Raw genomic sequence first — 23,471 nt, 5'->3', positions numbered from 1 at the left:
TTGACTGTGCTTCTGCAGGTTTAAAATGTCTAAAACTCAGAAAAACACATTTATTTTGGTTTATTATCAGCGATGTAAACAAACTTCTTACCCCAAACCTTTATTATATTAACACCAGTTGGATGATGTACGACGTGACAGGAGTACATGGCCACGTCGCTGCGTAGAATCTCCATACTGTCTCGTCTCTGGAAGGTGTTGTCTTCATTCGGTCGAGTTCCTGTGCTCATCACGTCGTCGTCTTTAGTAAGAATTCGACTGTTCCTTTTGATGTAAATTTGTATTTCCGGTGGGTAGAAACCAGTGGCCATGCAGTTCAAAACCACATTTGTCTTAGACTTGGCGTTATTTGCAAACATGTACACCTCAGGCGGTTCTGGAAGGAGAAAACATAAAAGCGTTCAGGTTTGTAGAGACACAGATTATTCTACATGTACCTGCCATCTTTTCTCATCAGTCCCATTTCTATTATTATTTCATTTTTCTGCTCATCAGGTGCTGTGTTCTACGTACTGGCGGCGTACATGTCCTTCTCCCCATACGTCAAAAACTTCCTCAGCCAGTCCATGCACTCTTTCTCCAGGTATCCTTTGGTGTAGTCTTTGAGGACCTGCACCTCATCCCACTTCCTCTTGGTCTGCTCTGCTGCTTTCACTGGAGCCACCCACACTGAGCTGGAGTCGTCAAAGGACAGGAAGTCGTTTCCGTCGTAGCTGTACATGTCCAAGCCGTGGCTGTATTCCAGTGACCCGTTACCTTTTTTCACGCCCTCACAGCCGTGTCTCCACTGAAGAACATGGATGTCTGAAAGGCAGACGTTGAAACAATCACTATGGACGTACATGACGGGCTTTTCAGAACCTGGAGTGGAAACCCTGAGGACTGATTTGACCTTCTGTAGGTTCAAGTGGTCTGACTGTCAGACTGATGCACAGCTTTAACACTAGAATAAAAGTTACTGTGTCCTGAATGACAAAGAAGAGCTTCATTAGCACTGTGACAGATCTGACCATTCCAGATCCTATTTAACATAGAGAAGATTTTGTGTCCATGTTGGAACTGTTGAGTCTTATGCTGCACCTCTCACCTGAGGAGTGCCTCAGGGCTCCATACTTGGCCCTTTTCTCTTCTGCCTTCATTTACTTCCTCTAGGACCAATTCTCCACAAACATGGAACTGCATTTCATTTATATACCTTTGACAGTCAAATTTATGTACAACTAAGACAGGAAAATGCATACTCTACGTCACAGCAGAAAAAGTTACTGTGTCCTAAATGACAAAGAAGAGCTTCATTAGCGCTGGACATTTTTAACAGGAGTCAGATCTCACCGTTGTCAGTCTGGTTCATCCGTTCCTTCAGGATGTCCAGGTTGACTTTGAACCACTGCTGTTTGCTCTTACGGGATCGTGTGCCTTTTTCCCAGTACTCCGGCTCCAGACGCTCCCTCATCCAGTGTGTTTTGGGAGTTTTCACCTGTGTGGTGCTGTCGAAGTAGTCGATTACCCTGGAGTCCAGAATCCCCATGGCCGTGAACTCATGGATACCTGGGATTTTGGGGTCTTTGGAGAGGGCCGTGTAGATGTAGGTCAAGGAGTGTCTGTCTGAAGGTGTCTCTGAAATACACCAAATTGTGGTTATAGTCCCAGAATCTCACAGGGTTTTAAAGCCAGTGTCTTCTTAAAAGGTTACAATTAAATTTAAATCTCATCAGTATGGAAGAGAATTAACACTGTTAAAAAATGTCCTGTATGTATGTATGTATTTATTATTATTATTCTGATAAAAAAGTCAGAATTCTGAGAAAAATGTCAGAATTCTGACTTTTTTGTCAGAATAACGTTAATAAATATATATTGGGACACCCCCCCCCCCCCAAAGTGGCCCTAACCCTCTTCCTCCGTAGACTCATCACAAGTGACAAACAAATGACTGACACAAAATGCAAAACACCAATAATATGGTTTTAATATGGTCTGTTTACAGTACTTCAGCTGTTGATCAGTGCTTCCTCTGAGACGTTCCTTCAGAACACACACTGTTTGGTTCTTCTCACCACTGATACCAGTATTTAGATCAAATGGCTGAGTGACACTAATGATCCTTTAACTCCCATTATTGTGTTATATATTTTTTAGTTCATTTCCTTTCATGGAGCAGTGCTCAGTAAATGTCATTGGACCATGACATCAGAATGTTAAATATCTGTACAATGTGGTCGGTCCACTTCTGTGACAGCAGTCGGAGGATGGGGCAGAAATAGAAACACACCACATGATAAACACACTCCTTTACAGACAGAATCTGCTCAGTTTCACCTGTAATTATTTCAATTAAACCCTTATTTTCTTACTGATTCTCCATTATTCCAAAACATTTCACACCACTTCCCGAAGAGTGGAATTTTTAAATCCCCAGGTGAGATGAGAAATACTGAGCAGAATGTCAACTTACAGAAGATTAAATGTAAAACACACGGTTGCTCATACAGTTGGAATTAAACAGTTGTACCTCTTCTCATGAAATGATTATAACAATGTGATTTATTCTTGATCAGGTGGAACTGTGACTCAGTGTGTAATCATTACACCTGCTCAAAGGTTATTACTGACGTGTATAAATAGGAATAAAAAGAGGCATGCGTCTAAAACAAAATTATTCCAACTTTACGGTCAACTGTGTAAAATAGAAAACCTACAATATAAAAGAACAAACAGCTATCTGAACACAAACACACAGAGTCCTTTCAAATCTCCACTCTTCCATCTGATGTTTTTTTCTCTCCACAAACTGATTAGTTTGGTCCAAATGCCAAAAAAAATAAATTTAAAAAAATGTCAGTGACAAACATGTCAGGCCCAAATACCAAAAAGAAGAAAAGAAACCAGAGGAAACTGGAATTCAGTGCATTTGTATCGTCTTCATGACCACCCTTAGATTCATGGATTTAAATGTGTCTATGATTAAGTCCTGTTTTAAATGATCCCCTAAAAACAAATGCTCACAGAAGTAAAGGTGTTTGTCAAAGCTGACGCAGATCTATAGAGTGAAAATATATAAAGAGGACGATCAGAAGTGACACAGTGTGAACAGGAAACTGCACATTTGTAAAAGAGACGCTGAGACACTACAAAATGGAGGAGTGTACATGTACACTGTACTTCCACAAGTACTTTCTACTTTTAAAACTTTACATATTTCACACACATGAAAAGGTTTAATTCTAAAGGTGATTGTACACTAGATATTTAATTTCAATCTAAACAGCCTATTTAGCACTGTACTTTTAAATACACTTTGAATAAATATATATACGCAGAGAGAGAGAGAGAGAGAGAGAGAGAGAGAGAGAGAGAGAGAGAGAGAGAGACTAGACTATTTAGGGCATATATATGTCTAGTGCACCTTTCAGATCATGTTTACTTGCAGGTCACTGTAATAACACAACTTTATAACCAGATAGAGTTTAGACATGTTACAAAACACATCAAATTTAAGTTTAACCTCCTGAGACCCAGCAATGGATTTTTTGTCCTCTATAGTGGACAAGTTTCACAGCTTGAGTTAAAAAAATGTCCACCGCAAAGGACATACCATAAATAAATGAAGAAATACATACATACATAAAGTGTCTGAGAAAACTGTTGCATCATGCTGTTTCCAATCAAGGCAATTAATTCATGTAAAAACACCAAAACTCTGACGTCCTGGGTCTCATGGTGTCAATGTAATTTTAGTTTTTAAATGTGTATGTTTTGTATCATAATCATAATGAAAATAACAAAAAAATGAATAAAATATTAGACAACTGTCCTGTGTAATTAAAATGGCATCCATGTCTAATTTAACATGCGTGGGGAAAAAAGTTAAAAACAAATCCATATTAATCCATAAAACACATTTAAATACATTATTCTGTCGTTTCTCGGTTTAAGAAGTGCGTCTGTAGAATAACTAAGCACCAAAGATGAGGACATTACATTGATATTATTATTTTTATATGAAATGCGTCACACAATACTTTTTTACTTTCGTTTTTCACTCGTTGACAATCCTGTGAATAAAACTCAAACTCACCGCTGTTCACGGTCACTCCTGTCGCCAAAACCAACAAAAATGCGATCGCATACATTTTGGACATAAAGTTCCGGTTCCAGGTGTTTACAGAACCTCTTTAATCCACCTGTTTTGGACCAGGTCTGGATCAGGTCTGGACCCACGGAGGGGACTTCCTTCTACTGAAAGTCGCTCGGGATGCGTTCACGGGCAGCTCGGAACGCCGCCTTCTAGTTGTTTTCTGCTGGTTGTTACTTATAAGAACAACCGGAGGAGGTGGAGTTGAAAGTCTGGGGCTCTGTCCTTGAGTTCAGGTAACAGATGCATGAAAAACACACCTTTGCACTAAAGACTAGTAGCGCCATGTTCACCAACAGGTTCCGCAGAGCTCTTATGAGACGAATCTGTCCCTATTTATTTATTTATTAATTTTATGAACAGCTGACAATTATGATTTACTCTGTCATACCTGTGATAGAACTGCAGGTAAGGAGGAAGCCAATTTTATGACTCTTCAAGACGTTTTTCAAGGCGTCTCTGGTCAAATGTCAGACCTTACATTCACATTCACATAAATAATAATCCAACAGTCCTCATTTTTACTCTGTTCAGTGAATGTGTCCTAAAGGGGTCCAACCAGGGCTGTCAAACTCATTTTAGTTCAGGGGCCACATTCAGCTAAATTAGATCTGCTGTGGGCCGAACCAGTGATATAATAACAAAATAATATATAGTTAAAGTGAAAAAATAATAGGCAGATGATAGAAATTAAGCTGTGCTGAAAAAATTAAATACCAAACATGGGAATAGAAAACATTTGTTTATATAGTATATGAAGGCAAAATCAAAAGGACTGAAAAACGGACCAAATAGGTTCAGACCACTGAAGGTTAATATTTGAATATTTCTGCCAACAGAAAGTACATTGTGACAATTTATTTATTTTTATCATACAACTTGGTTGAATTATTTCAGTGTGTGTATAAGTACTTTTTGAACATTTTGAGCACAATTTCAATAATACCGTTATTATAATGATAACCGTGATATGAAATTGTCATATCGTTACATCCCTATTTGGAACAGAGTAAGAACATGTAAGATAGTGTAAATGTAGCTAGGTAGCATTTAGTATGCTAGATTAGCTGGATAAATAGCTACTTCCTATGTAGGTTTGAGTGAAATAAATAAATAACCAAATAAAGGTAATGCAACTTTGAGTTTTTATATTAAATATAAAGTGACTACTTAAACAACTTATAACTCAAAACATATCATATAACGTGGGTTAACAACACTGAAAAAAACGCAAAAAGGCTTAAAGTTAGCCATTAGCTTAGATGACAGTTTGTACTGTTTATTGTAGTTGTCAAACTTAAATTAAGACAGGACTTAAAACTTCCCTTACCGCTTTCAGTTGGGATAATATTCACCCACAACAACGGTAGAAATACAAATATCCACATTTTCGGTCGGTGCATGGCTGTCAAATGAGAAAACTGTGACAAAAAAAATGTAGTTCTATAACGTGTCAACGATCAGAGGGACAGGGAAGTGCGGTGTGCGCATGCGCTGCAGCATCTGGTTACTATAGCCAGGAACGACCAATGAAATAATTTAGAGCTGGTTGCTAGGCAGAAAAGAGCGAAGCATGTTGTGGACGGTCTGGGTCGAAGTGAAGACAGAAAGAGTTCAGAACATGAGTACAGTGGATTTGATCTAATTAGACATGTAAAAACAGAGGTAGGAATTCAACAAATACATGTACAAAACGCGACTGTGTGTGTATTTACTACTGTTTTACCTGGTTTCTCAAAATAAGGCGCAACTTCCACTGGTTGAAAAAAAAAAAGAACACTACAGACATAATAATTCAAAAACGTGAAACAGTGATGAAATACTGCGATTAGGATTAGTGGAATGGAAATTAAAATATGTTTTACTAATATATATATTTTTGTATTATCAGCCATAGAGTACGTAAGCCCCGCCCCTTCCGGTTGTATCCCATGTGAGGGGGATGGGGCGGGTTAATTTTTAATTTAAAGAAAAAAAAAAAAAAATTACTTAGAACAGCACAGTTTACAATACAAAAATAGCTTCTTTTTTCATATCAAATATACAAAAGAAACACATTTGCAGACATTAAATAAGTGCTTACTTATAATCATGTATAGAAAGAAAGGACAGAAGAAAAAGAGGATAGGAAAGATAGGAAACGGAGAAAGAGGGGCGGGGTACTTATAGTAAATATTGTTTAGAATTATGACATCATTCCTACATATGTTTGTCAGTTTAAAGATATTATTCAGCATGAATAAATTGGGAGTTTGTTGTAAAACTGCTGAAGTGTCAGTGCCACATAATGATCGGATAGACTGTGAGGCATGGCTGCAGATGAAACTAAAAACAATTTATAAAAATGTTCAAATCTGCCCAACTTTAAACACGTACAGCCTCGAAAATTAATGACATATCACATATATCATTAAAGCCCAGACAGAACCATTTTACTGCACAACAAACACTGACATAAAGTTTTAATGCATAACTTTTATTTTCACAGTGTAGTCTAAATTTTCTTTATTACTACCATTTTTATCATGTTTTTTTCTCCATTTTTTTTTGTGTGTGTGTGGGGGGGGGGGGTTGAATGACAGGAGTAAAACTAGCATGAATAATATATTTTTCTGGGATTTGTTGATCATATGGAACAGATTTTTAACAGCAGTGTTGCGTTTGAGGACATTTAACACCATAGTAACTCTGTGCACCTTCTGTCTCTGACGTCTTACATTCTGACACATTTACACAGTCCTACTTCCAATAAATATTTATATACATATACTACTAATCAATTACACTGTTAGACTTTTATATTAATCAGAGAAGAGTGAGGTTTATTGCTGAGGATGAAGGAACATGTATGGTCCTCTTTAGCTTTAACAGGGGCCGTTCTAAAACTGAAAACACGTAGAAATAAAACATTCAAATATGCAAAGATAAGGGTTTGGAGCAGGTTTCAGTGAATAACTGGTGGATCTTAGAACGATAAAAGACATTAAAATGTGGAATATTCAGAATATTACACACTTTAATAGTTCTTTTTTTTTTTCAGGTCTTCACGTCCCTGTGAAAACAAAAACAAAAGTCTCCTCTTTGTTGAACTGAAACCACATTCATGTAATGTTGTGTTTTTCTACTTCCAGTCTCTAAGGCTCTGTTCACACAGCAGCTCCAAATGCACAGTTCAGATTTTTTGGGTGAAATCTGATTTTCTCTGTGTTGGTTCATATTCCACATTAAATGCGACTTCTATCAGATTTGAGTCTGAACTGAATGTGACCCTGAAGTGACCCACATGCACTAAAGAGGTCCTGAAGTGACCCACATGCACTAAAGAGGTCCTGATGGAATACCAGACCACGCTGACACACACTGTGTTTACAGAAGGAAATCTGGTTTTCCTCCGCTCCAACCAACAACTGGGACGTTTATCGCATTTCAATGACGTAAAGATCGGATAAATGCGACCTGGACGTTCAGACTCAAGTCATACTGGAAAATATCAGATATGGTTCAGATTTAGGACCACATATGAAAGTGGTCCAGGTCGGATTTCAAATGAAAGTGGTCTGGGTCAGATTTAGGACTGCGTATAAAAGTGGTCGGGGTCAGGTTAGTGCAGTTAAGACTGTCTGTAACAGATCAGATCCAGGTCACATTTGGGTAAAACATCAGATCTGGGCCACATTTCCCTGCAGTGTGAACGGAGCCTCAGTTCAGTCTGTCTAAAGCTCTTCCTTCTTCTGTTTGTAAAAGTCGTGGTGCCACATTCAACAGGAGGATGGACTCATCTGAACTGAAAACTCCAGAAATCTGTTAATGGTCAAAGTTTTGAACGTAAACGGGTTCAACGACACAAACGGCAGAACACGCTCATGTTTTCACAAACCAATCTTTTCTACACAAACTTGCATTTTTCACGCAGGTTTATTTTATTTTTTTACATCGTTTACAAAAGTGGATTTTCAAACACAAACTTTGGATTTATTTGTGAAGACTACGTCGACCTCTGAGTCTGATCCATCCGATGGGAGCCTTCAGGACCATGAACTCACCACCGCTGGATTAAAAGGAGTCTTTTTCACTAAACCACAGCCTGCATTTCCCATCATGCCCCTCTTCCCTCCCCCCTCATTGACCCCTGTCCAGGTCCTGGTCCAGGTTCCTCTTCTGACCCCTCTCCGTCCATCTTTTCCTCCCGAACCGGAAGCCGAAGCCCCCTTTCTCTCGGCTGACGGCCTGAAGTCCTCCGGCGATGGAGTTGAGCGCATCGTTCCTGCGTCCGCCGTCGTCCGTCTCACCCACCGGGTAGTGGAGGCCGTCCACGGACAGACCCCCGGGGAAGGGGGACAGGGGCCGGCCCACCAGGTCGCCCCTCTCGGACCTCAGCAGGACCTCCTCGGACTCGGACGCCGTCGACCACGGCTCGTCCGCGGCGTCCCGGAACCGCAGCAGGGCCGACTCCAGGTCGGGCTCGTCCCCCGTGGGGAGGGGGGCGGCGGCGGGGGGGCGGGGGTGGGGGTAGGACGAGACGGTCCACGGGATCGGACAGAGGAGGATGAGGGCGAGGACGGCCAGACGAGATGAGCCGGGACAGAAACACAGTCTCATCTGTTCAGAGAAAACAGAAATAAAAACTACAGACGAGATGAGAACGTTCAAACAGGTCCAGTTCTGGTCCAGCAGGTTCTGGTCTATGTGGAACAGAACCAGCTGAATGTGTGAGGTTCAGGTTCTGTTCTATGTACGGCTGTGGATCGGCAAGAATCTGGCAATACGATACAAATCACAGTTAGGGCCTTAAGAAAATACTGGTTCTGCAGTATATCGCGATATTTCATTTCACAATACTGTATCCATATTAAAAAGTACTGTATGGATGTTTTTAGGCATTTATTCAAATGCAGATATTGCGGAGGTTCATTTTTGTTTTTTCTTTTTCTTTTCTTTTTTTTATATTTTATTTATTATTATTTCACACTCTTTTATTCAATAATGTTGGTTCCATTGTTGCGGTTGAACTCAAATGCTGTTCTGATGTTAGTTGTGAACTAATAGAATCTGAACATTTGAACAGGATCTGAAACTGGAATGTCTGTAAAACAGAATTTCAGTTTGAACACAGTTTGAACATTTGCTGATAGAACATTAGATCCTGTTGGGATCAAATACAAATGTGTTTAGTATTTGTGCAGATTTCTGCTGTAATTCAGTTCTTCAAGGAAATAATCATTTAAAAAAAAGAAACAAACAAAAAATTCCCTTTTTACCAGTATCATGATATATTGTATCATGATCCTAGTATTGTGATTTGTATCGTATCACCACATTCTTACCAATACACAGCCCTGGACACAATCACCATCATCATCCTCATCTTCATCATCAGCTCAGTGGAATCACAGCACGCAGTAAAACCATTCAACTCACACAAACGGACCTGAACTCAACATTTTTACCCTTTTCCTCCAAACTGAACTGGACTGAACTGAACTGGACTGGACTGGACTGAACTGGACTGAACTGTGGTCTGCTTCACAACATCAGCCACAGAAGCAGACAAACCGTGACACTGGCTCCGTTTACACGACCATTACAATCTGATAACTGGTAGAATCAGAGAACAGTAATAATCAGACCTGATGTGTTCACATGCACTTAAAAAATACAATCATGGATTTTGGAGTTAATTCAAACTGATCTCCTCCAGGTGATTGTTGTGTACTTTTACTCTGTAGATCATCACTGTACTTCAGAAATACAAGGGGTCGAGTATTTTAAACAGTGGCCATGAGACAAACACACACACACACTTACACACACACACACACACACACACACACACACACTTACACACACACACACACTGCGCTGCTTTAACTCTGAACAATCCACTTTTCTTTTCGTGCTTGTTAACTTCATAAATGCAACTTTAAATGTTCAGAGTTTCCACAACAAACCTGCTTAGAATTAAATTATAAATAATTAAATCCACCCCCCCCATCCACCCCCCCGGGTCAGTTCGGTGTCTTACCTTGCGTCGTGGTCAAAGTTTCCGGATCTTCTCTGAAGTTCGTCGACCCTTGGTGGTCTTTTTAAAAGCCGCTGCCTCCGCCGCCCTCTGCCATTGGTCGGCGTGTCGGTGACGCATGCCGCCATCCGTCTGTCCATCTGTCCGTCCGTCCAGGTCAATTATTCGCCTTCATTCTTTCAGCCCAGAAACCCAGAGGCCACTTGAGCCGCACAGGCCACGGGTAATTATCGGCGCTTGATTGAGAAGAAGATTCATTAAGATGTTTGTGAGGAGGGAGAAGGGGGACGGAGGAGGACGGCGTTGTCATCGTGAAGGTCGTTATCGCCGGGAAAACACAGATGCACCTCCAAGAATGTCAGCGGGGACGGTGACGCTGCAGCAGGCCTCACCTCGGATGACGGCGACGGCGTTTTATTGTCGTTATCCGGTCGACAAAAGGCCTCGTCTGGACAATTGGCTCAAACCCAGACTCAACAAACGAAGGAACGAATGAATGAATGACTGATGCTCGGATTCATTCAGGACAGAAATAGCAAAAGGTCAAAAATAGTCAAAGTCATTATGTTTCAAGAAGTCAGATCGGATAAAAACGCACTCAGGTCGTGTTTTATTTAACAAATAAAGAACTAAAACATCCACCGTCGACCAAAACCATCTACTGTAACTGTTTAATACCTGCTGATCCACTAATTAGATCAATACATGGAAATAATTGGTGTAAAATACAGTTTGACCTCAATGATTCATAGGATAAAATGGACAAAAATGTGTAAAATGAAAATAAAATGAGCAAAATACTTGAAAAGTTCGTAAAAACTTAACTAAAAATCCTTAAAATGTGGCTTAAAAGTGAACAAATCCTTCTAAAATGTGGAGAAAATGAGCAAAATTTGTGAAAAATTAGGAGATGTCATCATTTCATAAAATCCAGAACCCTGTATTTATTCAGTTAACGCTCAAAAACCAAAACCATCTACTGTAATAAAATGGTTTAATACCTGTTGATCCACTAATCTGATCAATACATGTCAATAATTGGTGTCAAATAAAGTTTTACCTCCATTATTCATAGGATAAAATGTACAAAAGTGTATAAAATGAGAATAAAATGAGCAAAATACTTGAAAAGTAAGGAAAAAAGTGATGCAATAAACTTTGAAATATGGCACAAAACTGAACAATATTGTTAAAATTCCACATACTTCTCTTAAGACATTTCAGGTTGTTCATATTTTTCACATTTTTTGTAAAAGGCTGGTCTGTAAATGTCAACATTTTTGTGTAATTTAACTTTTTTTGTTACACTAAAACCAAGAAAATAGTTTGTGGTATTCATTATTTATAGTTTATTATGTCAGTATTTTACTGGTTCTGACCCACTTTATTTATTTCTTTATTTTTTTTCCTACTTGTCTTGTCCAGCGTTCTAACAGCAGAATGGTAGTCTGGTTCCTTTTGGTGCTGAACAAATTTGCTTTGCCAAGGGTAACTTCATAAAGTATATGAAGCGCCCTTTGATATTCTACTGTGTTTATTATGAGTTCTGTTGAACCACATTTCGATGCCGGACCTGACATGGGGGGTGGGGGTGGGGGGGTAGAAGAAGGGGAGAGAACAAGAGAGAAGAAGGTGGAGAAGACCCTCACAAGAAAGTATCAACAAAACAGCAACAACCATGGAGACAATTATAATGGTGACAATAACTACAACCAGAACTGCGTAAACTGGGCAGAAGAGAGAGAGAAAAAAACAAAACAAAACAAACAAAACTACAAAAAAAAAACACTTTAGATTGAATCGACCTTAAATGATTTGAACATCCTTGACTGTTCATATGTTCAGTGTAATTTTTGTATTTCACACGTTCATCCCGGGGGCCGGACTGGACCCTTCAGGCGGCCGGTTTTGGCCCACGGGCCGCATGTTGGACTTTTATGGAACATTGTTGTTATTGAAGGTGTTTTCTATGTATGGGCTTATTTGAGGGTTTTATCTGTAGTTTTAGATCAGACTTTTATTGTGTTTTTTGTATATTTTTAGTGTGGACGTATGACTCTCAGTTCTATTTTGTGTAACTTCTGCTGCTGTTTTGGTTAAAACACTCTTTAAAAAAAAAGATTTTTAATCAATGAGCTTTTTTCCTGGTTAAATAAAAAAAACCAAAACGGATTAACTAAACTAATGAGACCAATTAATCAGCTGAAAACTAATACTAAGCATCTATTTTAGGTGATTATTAAAGCCTTTAGATAATTAGAGGTTTTTCATTTTTCTTCATATTTGTTCAGTTTTCGTTCTAAGGAAACACAGAGAACCGAAGTGATGACGTGAAGGTTTATTTAGCATAAAAACAGAAACTGTAGAACAGGTAGAAGAACAGAAGTTAAATATGGATGTAAGAACAGCCCGACCCCAGGTGGGTACGTACAGGTACTAAATGTTTCCATTGTTGTTTACAGGTGGGTACGTACAGGTACTAAATGTTTGTGTTGTTGTTTACAGGTGGGTACGTACAGGTACTAAATGTTTGTGTTGTTGTTTACAGGCGGGTACGTACAGGTACTAAATGTTTCCATTGTTGTTTACAGGTGGGTACGTACAGGGACTAAATGTTTGTGTAGTTGTTTACAGGTGGGTACGTACAGGTACTAAATGTTTGTGTAGTTGTTTACAGGTGGGTACGTACAGGTACTAAATGTTTCCATTGTTGTTTACAGGTGGGTACGTACAGGTACTAAATGTTTGTGTTGTTGTTTACAGGTGGGTACGTACAGGTACTAAATGTTTGTGTTGTTGTTTACAGGTGGGTACGTACAGGTACTAAATGTTTGTGTTGTTGTTTACAGGTGGGTACGTACAGGTACTAAATGTTTCCATTGTTGTTTACAGGTGGGTACGTACAGGTACTAAATGTTTCCATTGTTGTTTGCAGGTGGGTACGTACAGGTACTAAATGTTTGTGTTGTTGTTTGCAGGTGGGTACGTACAGGTACTAAATGTTTGCGTTGTTGTTTACAGGTGGGTACGTACAGGTACACAGGTACTAAATGTTTGCATTGTTTCAGTCGTCTACTCTACACTTCGTCTACTCTGTGGTTTGTTTTTGTTTCAACTACATGTTCATTTTCTGGTGTTTGGACGTTACTCGTGCTTTAAAACATTCGTCTGAACAAACTGTCGGGGTTCACCTCGGCCTCCGCTCCTTCTCCTAAGTCTCTGTAGACGTCGTCCAGGGAGGGGCTGCGACCCGGTGCATTGTGGGAGTCGTAGTCCAAGTAGAAGGTGGGCTTGTGGAGCTGCTGGGACTGGGCGGCGGCCGGCGGGCTGAGCGGGGCGGTGAGCAGCGACAGCTGCAGATGGTCGATGGTGCTGCCGGGGAACGGCTGCGATTGGTCGGCCGGGGAGTGGGCTGGCGATGGGGTGCTGGTTGCCACGGTTACGGCCCTGGGGGTGGAGGAGGGGGAGCCGACCTGGGAGTCGTCAGCGGAGAGGGAGCGTCTCAGTTTGGCCCGAGCATTTTGAAACCACACCTGAGGGAACCAAAGGAGATAATGAGACGATTTAGAAAACAGAGGGTTAACGGAAGAATCAGCTGATAGAGACGAGTCCGAAGGAAAACAGAAAACATCTGTTTATATAAAAGGTGAAGACGCTTCAGCAGGAGAACTGTGAATGAAACAAGGTTCTAATAGGTTTGGATTTTTCATTATAGTTTTATTTAGTTTGGACTTTTTTTTCTCTAATTCAGTTCATTTTAATTCATTTTTAGAGCAGGTTTGATAGTTTTTATTAGTTTTCATTTTTTCTAAATGCTTAGTTTTAGTTTAGTTGTAGTTTAGTGGTCTCTTTTCTCTTCTTCTCTGTCGTCGTATTCAAATCAATCCCAGACAGGACTCTGCTGCTTTAGTCTCCATGTTTCCAGGTAGAGTGGGGACCAGAAGACGACTGGAAACCACAAGTGAACACAAGTGACGGACCAAAAAGTGTCGTACGGTGACAGCAGATAAAATTCCAAGCGCGAAATAAATCGATTTCGTATCAATCCGACACTGACAAAGACGAAAACGAAAGAAATTTGATCCATAATTTTTATAGTTTTAGTTAGTTTTGTAAACACACAATACAGTTTCAGTTAATTATCCTTTTCTTCTGTTAATTATAGTTTTTATTTATTTCAGTTAACGAAAATGTTTTTTCAATTCTAGTTTTTGTCATTTCGTTAGTTTTCGTTAAAGATAACCTTGGGTAGAACTGATGATAAAATAGCAAAATGTGAAAACAATGAAATCAGAATAATTTATGAACCTCAGGGGAAATTATCGTGTGTTACAGCTGCTCTGTGCAAAAAGAATTCAAGTAGGAGGAAAGAAATTATCAATACCATAAATAAATAAATATTAGATTGTACACAGCCCCGCCCCCTTGGAACTTTGTTCAGGGAAAGTCTGAGGTCAAAGGAAAGTTTTTACTGTGTAATTTTGGTGGAAATGTGCTGTTTTTCAAAGTTTTCGATAAAGTAAAATTTCCTGGAAAAGTTCCTGCGGTGGAAAAGAGGCTGATGAGACGACACACAAATGAAAGTGAAAAACAAAAGAATAAAATAATTAAATACTACAACATACAAAACAATTACAGAAGGAAAACCTTAGAATGACATGATGATAATGATGAACATTAACAGACGGCAGAGCTAATGGAACAATTAACGTTGGTGCGTACAGAATGAGACTCCGCCCTCAGCCCGCTGCGGGGGCGGGGCCCAGGTGTGCGTCTCACCTGCAGGACCCTCTTGGGCAGTCCGGTCTTGTGTGCCAGGCAGGTCCAGTCTTTACCGTCGGGGTTGTGTTTCTGGGCGAAGTACGACTCCAGCGCTCGGAGCTGCTCGCTGCGGAAACACGTCCTGATCCGCTTCGTCCGCCTGCGAACCCGCGCGCCCGCCGCCACTCCTTCGTCCAATCGCGGCTCGGGGCTGCTGACAGACTCCTCCCCCTCATTCTGGACTGCGGTCCAAGACAAAAAGACGGTTCTATCACCTGACTGAGCGTCTCTGTTGTTCCGCAGACGGACTCAGAAACACACTGACCTTCCTTCAGGTTCGGTCGAGGCTGAGCATCATGGGACAAGGGCGCGCTCCCGTTGCCATGGTAATGTGATTGACAGTAGAGGCTCTGACCGTGGACGCAGTAAAGGCTGCCGGGCATTAAAGCAACATCACACTCCTGCAAAAGACATTTGATCATATGAGGGTTGTACTCAGTTTTAGTATATTTTTATTTTATTTTATTTTTTTGAGCCGCACACAGTGTTAATTCATACACAAAATAAACACTGAGCTGATATCTGCAGAAACAACTGACTTTTTCGCTCTGGGAGACTATTTTTATTTGCCCAAAATATAATACAAACTTTATTGGTCCCACAGTAAAGAAAAGTAAAATAAAAATAGACATTTAAAAAAGAAACAATTAAAGACAAAGATATCGAATTAAAGAAATGTTATAGGAAAATAAATAAAAAATAATGAGAATTAGAGCCCGACCGATTAATCTGCCAGCCAATTAATTGTAGCGTATCACTGATTAATCAACATTGGCCAATATGTAACCGATGTATGAACTTTTTTGTTGCGGAGATTCTGTCACTCACTGCTCCTGCGTGTGTGTGTGTGTGTGTGTGCGCTGCCCGGAGAGTTAGAGGAACAGTAAAGCCTGTCAGTTTCACTTTCACTTCCGCTCGGACAATGATGCTACCACCCCCCCACACACACGTGCACGCACACACACAATCACAGAGTCATGGACCGCTACCCCCCCCCCCCCACAATGTTCTGACAAGGATGGGCCGCTAATCCCCCCTGCTCTGCTCTGAACCCCCCACCCCCCTCCGAAGATCACGGACCACTACCCCCCCAGTCTTATGAACTATTCACCCCCCCCACACACCCCTGTCTGTGCACTTCCTGTCTCCCTCACAGTTTCATTCTGCAGACAGGCCTGGGTGTTCATAGTGTAGGGGAGACTGGGGACAGTTGTAACACGGGTCAGTTGTAACTCTTGCAGTTGCTCCAATCAGGAACAACTTAGGACTCACCTAATTCACTCTGCACATGCTCAGTTTAGTCCTTAGTCTACATGGGCAGTTGTAGTGCTATGAGGCAGACACATCCACATTTGTGAGTGAAAACAGAATTGTGTGCTCAGTCATATTTTTTGCTGTAATTATTTTTGTGATTGCATAGTTTGCTTTGTAGTTGGACTCATTAAAGGTAGGTGTCGCTTACATTTTAAAGAATGATTTACCAAACAAGTTTTATGCGACTACTTATAAAATATAGACTCACATCTTTTTCAAAAGTCTGCTCTCCTCAGCATAAAAACTCCCACATGTAGACCCTGTGGTTCCACAGGTCAGACTGGTCTGATATCAGACTGTTATACACAGGTTTACAGTTGGGTCCATTATCTGTGTGAGATAAACAAAGATTCATGCAACTGTTAATCCACCTGTTCACAACTATCTAATATAAGATTATCATATCCTGTGTAGATCAATGCTCTTATCTCATATATCGGCCAATATACATCGGTTATCGGCCAATATCGGATATTGGCCGATATAATGCATATTGACTTTTTTTTTAGTCCCCAATATCGGTATCGGTCCCAAAAATCCCATATCAGTCGGGCTCTAATGAGAATACTGAAAAACTGAAAGTCACCTGACAGGAGAAGCAGTGGGGGTGGAAGGTCAGCTCACCGGACCTCATGACCAGAGCGGACGCTGGGATTGGCTGAAGGCAGCGGGCGCACTGACCGCCTCCGAACAACCTGAGGAGGACAAGGACCAGACGGCAGAGACGTGGACGAGACGATAGGACGAGACGGCACAGACAAGGACGAAATGATAAAGATAAGACGACAGAGACGTGGATGAGACGGCAGAGACCGGCTCAGTTTCATGACCAATTTTCTGTTTATTTTTGTTCATGTCTTTCATTATTTTCTTCATTTTATTGATTATTTTAGTCATTTTGATGATTCTCTTCATTTTGTTGTTTATTTTCTTATTTTTTTTTTAAATTTAATAACTATTTTCTGTTATAAATTTTTTTGGAGTAGTCTCTTCATCTCATTCAATGATTATTTTCTTAATTATTCTCTTTATTTTGTCAGTTATTTCCTTCATTCTTGTTCATTTTCTTTTTTTTTTTCATTCATTTACCAATAAAAGTCTATGAAACTATGAAAATAAAATTCACCTGAAAAAAACTGACATTCATCCGTTTTAAGCGTTGAAAATACCTTTTCCTCTGTTCATTAGTGTCAGATGTCATTTTACAGACTTTTCCCTAAAACGTTTATATTTAATAGTGACTCAAATTGAGGAAAGTTTCAATATTTTTACTCTGGAGTTTTTCTTTTTATTTACTTTTTAAACTGTTTTTGCTTCTTCTTCCGTCTGTAAATCACAGTCAAATTCACACACAAACCTATGACGACATCACACATTCAGATCCAGGAGTTCAGACCAATCTGAGCGTGTGCACCGTCTGTAACCATGGCGACACTCTCACCTGCAGTAGTCCAGGAGGCAGTAGATGTTTCCGTCTCTCCAGAACAGTGAGGGGTGTGTCTGCAGCTCACACTGGCATTGGCTGCAGCGCAGGCACACGTTGTGCCACACCCTGCCGGCAGCCAATAGGAAGAAGCGATCGCACACCTGCTCGCCACAGCCGCCGCAGATGATTGGCTCCTGGATGGACACCGCCGTCAGAGTCTGGAGAGACAAATATATGTACACAGGACAAATATATGTACACAGGACAAATATATGTACACAAGTTTGGTTTTTAGTGTCTTTGAGTGGAGTAGAAGTATTAGAAACAGTGGAAGTAGAAGTAGTATTACCATTTATAGAAGTAATATTTGAAGTAGGAGTAGCAGCAGTTGTAGTGGTATTAGTAGTAGTAGTAGTAGTAATATTAGTAGAAGTAAAACTTGTAGTAGAAGTAATAATAGTAGTATCAATGGTATTATTACTAGTAGTTGTATCAGTAGTAATAATAGTATTAGTAGTAGTAGTAGTAGTAATTGTATTAGTAGTAGTAGTAGTAGTAGTAGTGGTATTAGTATTAGTAGTACTAGCAGTAGTATTAGTAGTAGTAATAATACTTGGAGTAGGAGCAGTAGTAGTAATATTATTATTATTATTATTATTATTATCATTATCATTATTATTATTAGTAGTAGTAGTAGTAGTATTAGTAGTACTAGCAGTAGTAGTATTTTATTAATTACTCTGTATCCTATTCTGTTCATTGTTTTCATCAGTGTTTTGTTTTTCCTGATATAAAACAGCATCAGATCCAAATGATCCAAAATACTGAAAATAAAGACCGTTGTTGGCGTGTACTACTTATGTGCTGTTTGTGTACTATTTGTGTACTCTGCTGAAGTATAAACACATGACTAGTGTATTGTGTGAAATCCTTCAGGTTGAATAATTCACTAATAAAATGTATATTTTAAAGTAAACGTTCCTGTGATTAAATATTAAATCTGTCCTGTCGTCATCTTTAATCATGTAGTAGTTTAATAATAATAATGTTATTGATCATAATTCTTAATAATAACGCCCATCCTCAGCTCCTTACGTTGTCCGTGGTGGCGTTCTCCCGGATCCCGGTGGCAGCAGCGCACACAGGCTCCACCCCCTCGACCTGGTCTCCAAGGTCACCTCCGTACAACAGCTCCTCCAGCGCGCGGTCGTCTGCTAATGTCATGATTGTCCTGAGGATGCACAGGTAATAATCATCCATCCACTCGAATCACAGCCTCGTTAAACGGGATCAAAAATAGACTCATTAAAGCGTTTCTGAAGACGTCTGAACCCTGTGACCTTTGACCCCCATGTGTTCAGGTGTCATTCAACACAACAGCGGCGTCCTCTTCTTTGGTTTGGAATTTTAATGTGGATTTAAAGCTTTACATTAGATTGAATCTGGTTTCATGTTAATATCACTGATTTATTTATTCTATATTTATTATAAATGATCCTCAGATTAAATGTGTTCAATGTCACAGACTTTAAGAAGATTAATGTCCAAAGTCCTGCTTATCTGATGTTTTAATGGACAATATACAGTCGTGGAAAAAATGATTAGACCACCCCTTGTTTTCTTCAGTTTTAATGCCTGGTCCAACTAAAGGTCCACTTGTTTGGACAAATATAATAAAAACAACAAAAATAGCTCATAGTAGTTTAATTTCAGAGCTGATATCTATCCATTTAACATGTTTTCTTGGTAATAACCAAAATCACTTCAGTTCTTCCATCAATAAAAGCTAGAAAAAGGAAAAAGAAAAAAGAAAATGTCAGAAAACAGACTAAAAGCAGATATATATCTGTTGTTGGAGTTAAACTATGGAATGAGGCCAGCATGGATTTCAGAATGTGGAGCTCATTTTTGATATTAAAAAAAAAAAAAAAAAAAAAAAAAAAAAAAAAAATGGTACGTAGGGCAATTTTTGAAGGATACAACTGTTAAGATCTAATAAGTAATAAGTAAATAATCTATTCTCGACTCTACATTAAATCACCATTAATTTGGTTGGTTATGTTTTCTGTTTTTCTGGTTTAGTTTAACTTTTTCTTTATGTTTTTACTTGTTTGTTGCATTGCTGTTTTTTTCTTTTTCCTATATTGGATGCTGGGTAGCTGAATGTGTTCTGTAGGACAGGCCTTAATATGAACGTTCTGCTTCTGCCTGGGCCTGTGCACTCACTCACCTGTGGGGAATGTTTGGAGTGTTGACACTGGCTGTATTCTGTGATGACTGAATAAAGAATTTCATCATCATCAAATATCTTTGTCACTGTACTGACAAAAACTGTGCTTTTATTCATTCCATGCTTTCTTTTCTGTCTGTTTTAGTCACATGATACACACAGGAGTTAGTAATGGATTACTAAACCATTGTTTTTGATTATTTTTTATGGTCTAAGAATTTTTTCCACAACAGAAAAGCAAAGAAAAAAAAATTACATAATGTAGTTATTAAAATTAAATGAAATATTAAATTAAATTATTATATTGCTCCAGATTGTACATGGTTGTATAGGTTATTCAGATTTTCATTATGTAACGTAACTTTTGCACACTGAATATGTGTACTATTATTTATAGGTTCTTATGTTACTCGTTCTGATCCACTTTTGATTCTACTGGTTTGAACCTGAACTAACATGAGTCTAATGGTCAAAGGGTTAAAGGGACTATATGTGACAGTAAGAAATGACTATTAACAGCCAAAATACTCAACAAAATGAACACAATAATTTTAAAAATGACAATATAATCAACAAAATGAACAAAAATTGACAAAAAAATCAACAAAATGTATAAAATAATGTAAAAAAAAAAAAAAGAACAAAAATTGACAAAATAATCAATGAAATTAATTTAAAAAAAAAAAAGACTGAAATAATCAACAAAATAATCAATAAAATGAACAAAAATCGACAAAAAAATAAAAAAGATGAACAATTTTTTTTGAAAATTACAAAAAAAACAACAAAATAATCAAAATAATTATTAAGAGTGAAATAATTAACAAAATGAACAAAATAATTAAAAAAAATGAACAAATATTGACAAAATAATCAACAAAATTAGTAAAAAAAAAAGCGACTGAAATAATCAACAAAATGAACAAACTAATTAAAATTAACAAAAATGGACAAAATAATCAACAAAATGAACAAAGTAATTTAAAAACGAACAAAAATTGACAAAAAAAATCAACAAAATGAACAAAATTATTTTAAAAATGAACAAATATTGAAAAAATAATCAACAAAATGAAAAAATAATTTAAAAAATGAACAAAAATTGACAAAATAATCAACAAAATTAGTAAAAAAAAAGAGACTGAAATAATCAACAAAATGAACAAAAATTGACAAAAAAATCAACAAAATGTATAAAATAATGTAAAAAAAAAAAAAGAACAAAAATTGACAAAATAATCAATGAAATTAATTTTAAAAAAAAAAGACTGAAATAATCAACAAAATAATCAATAAAATGAACAAAAATCGACAAAAAAATAAAAAAGATGAACAATTTTTTTTTGAAAATTACAAAAAAAAACAACAAAATAATCAAAATAATTATTAAGAGTGAAATAATTAACAAAATGAACAAAATAATAAAAAAAAAAATGAACAAATATTGACAAAATAATCAACAAAATTAGTAAAAAAAAAAGCGACTGAAATAATCAACAAAATGAACAAACTAATTAAAATTAACAAAAATGGACAAAATAATCAACAAAATGAACAAAGTAATTTAAAAACGAACAAAAATTGACAAAAAAAATCAACAAAATGAACAAAATTATTTTAAAAATGAACAAATATTGAAAAAATAATCAACAAAATGAAAAAATAATTTAAAAAATGAACAAAAATTGACAAAATAATCAACAAAATTAGTAAAAAAAAAAGAGACTGAAATAATCAACAAAATGAACAAAATAATTTTTAAAAAATGAACAAAAATTGACAAAATAATCAACAAAATGAACAAAGTAATCAATAAAATTAACAAAAATGGACAAAATTATCAACAAAATGTACAAAAAAAAAAGAAAAACTGTGAGAAAAATGAAGTCCAAACCATCTCTGATGCATTTTGGAAGCAAAGGTTTAAAGTGACAAAATGTGACAGTAATAAATGAGTATTAACAGCCAAAATAATCAACAAAAGTAACTAAATAATTTAAAAAATGAACAAAAATTGTGGGAGAATGAAGTCCAAACCATCTCTGAGGCCTTTTGGAATCGAAGGTTAAAGCGTCACAAATAAACGAGTATAAACAGCTGATCAGGTCTTACTGCTGTTGCTGCTGGGGGACGTTCTGCTGGTGTTCCACTGAGCGCGCTCCGTTCAGACCCTCTAGGATGATGTTGTGCTGTGACCCTCCAGGTGGTCCAGGTGAGTCCAGGTGGTCCAGGTGTGGATTCTGGGACCGGTCTCTTTTTCTCTCTCTCTTTTTGCTTCCACCTCATCCTCGTCCAATAGCGTTCCCGGGCGGCGTCCGTCCGTCCGTCCTGCCTCCTCGGTTCCCCTGGCGACGCTCGGGGACACAGCCGTAAACAAGCGGCCCAGGTGTCTCCGGTCTCAGGTAGGCAGGGACCGATCTGATTGGCCGCCCGGCGAGCAGATGGGTGGAGGGGCGGTGTCAGGGGACCAATTAAAAAAAAGACAGAGGGCGTTTAAGGGACGCGTGGGACCGAAACGGAGACGTCCCCCGATGGCGTTTGGACCGAAGCTGCGTTTTCACTTTCACCTGTTAAACAAAAAAAAAACAAAAAAACACAAGCACTGGTCACAGAGTTCAAACACAGAAAGAACTGAGATCAGAACAGATTTAGATGAATTAAACCAAAATACATATTAGAAAAATCTTACAGTTTATTAACAATGAATTCAGCTCAAACCCTTGAAGGACGATAATAATCAATAATATACAAGACGATTAATAAAACACACGACACCAATTAATAAACAGCAGGAAAACGAGTCTGTTCTGCACATAAAACACTGAAGAGTCTACAACTTCTCTAGGTTTAGAATCATGGTTCATTTCATGAAACAGCTTCAAAAAAAAAAAAGAGAAAAAAAAAAGACCGAAATAATCAATAAAATAATCAACAAAATGAACAAAATAATTTAAAAAATGAACAAAAACTGACAAAATAATCAACAAGTAGAATAAAAATTGACAAAAAAAAATCAAAAAAAATTTTGAAAAAAAAAAAAAGACCGAAGTAATCAACAAAATGATCAATAAAAAGAAGAAAAAATCTACAAAATGAGTAAAAAAAAAGACCAAAAAAAAAAAATCAACAAAATAATTTAAAAAATGAACAAAAATTGACAAAGTAATCAACATATAGAACAAAAACTGGCAAAATAATGAACAAAATGAACAAAAAATGTTTCAAAATATGGACTAAAATTGACAAAATTAAAAAAGTAAAAAAAAAAAAAAAGACCGAAATAACCAACATAATCAATAAAATGAACAAAAAAATCTACGAATGAGTAAAAAAAAAATCAAAATAATCAACAAAATGAACAAAATAATCAATAAATGAACAAAAATGGACAAAATAATCAACAAAATGAACAAAATAATTGAAAAATTGAACAAAAAATATTACACAATAATCAAGAAAATTAGCAAAAAAAAGAGACCGAAATAATCAACAAAATGAACACAATAACAGTTTTTTAGTTTTCAGC

General features: G+C 37.8%; 2 protein-coding genes across 10 annotated transcripts in view; both read right to left on the bottom strand.

The window, feature by feature from the left end:
* Nucleotides 1-5,606, bottom strand: part of LOC115428709 (major histocompatibility complex class I-related gene protein-like) — a 64,016-nt gene extending 58,410 nt beyond the window's left edge. For 7 of the 9 annotated variants that reach the window (XM_030147883.1, XM_030147886.1, XM_030147888.1 and 4 more), the window contains exons 1-4: nucleotides 5,466-5,606; nucleotides 1,333-1,617; nucleotides 514-804; nucleotides 92-376 (exon numbers count right to left, since the gene is read on the bottom strand). In XM_030147883.1, the coding sequence (XP_030003743.1) occupies nucleotides 92-376; nucleotides 514-804; nucleotides 1,333-1,617; nucleotides 5,466-5,538 (934 nt within the window). In that variant the 5' untranslated portion in view covers nucleotides 5,539-5,606. Of the gene's footprint in view, nucleotides 1-91; nucleotides 377-513; nucleotides 805-1,332; nucleotides 1,618-4,078; nucleotides 4,294-5,465 lie in introns of those variants that run through there. The other 2 variants (XM_030147885.1, XM_030147884.1) reach the window with 2 other exon arrangements.
* Nucleotides 5,607-12,407: 6,801 nt separating this feature from the next.
* LOC115428714 (LIM/homeobox protein Lhx9-like) lies at nucleotides 12,408-22,426 on the bottom strand. The gene is made up of 7 exons (XM_030147899.1): nucleotides 22,058-22,426; nucleotides 18,811-18,946; nucleotides 17,731-17,933; nucleotides 16,876-16,984; nucleotides 15,241-15,376; nucleotides 14,934-15,157; nucleotides 12,408-13,687 (listed from the first exon to the last, which is right to left on the bottom strand). Exons 2-7 carry the CDS (start codon nucleotides 18,937-18,939, stop codon nucleotides 13,310-13,312), a joined length of 1,179 nt encoding a protein of 392 aa, XP_030003759.1. The 5' UTR covers nucleotides 18,940-18,946; nucleotides 22,058-22,426; the 3' UTR covers nucleotides 12,408-13,309.
* Between the last annotated feature and the right edge of the window lie 1,045 nt (nucleotides 22,427-23,471).

Source organism: Sphaeramia orbicularis, chromosome 11 (assembly GCF_902148855.1).
Source record: "Sphaeramia orbicularis chromosome 11, fSphaOr1.1, whole genome shotgun sequence".
Classification (NCBI taxonomy): Eukaryota; Metazoa; Chordata; class Actinopteri; order Kurtiformes; family Apogonidae; genus Sphaeramia; species Sphaeramia orbicularis.
The sequence above is the reverse complement of the archived record's forward strand: the minus strand, read 5'-3'. Positions and strand labels throughout refer to the sequence as shown.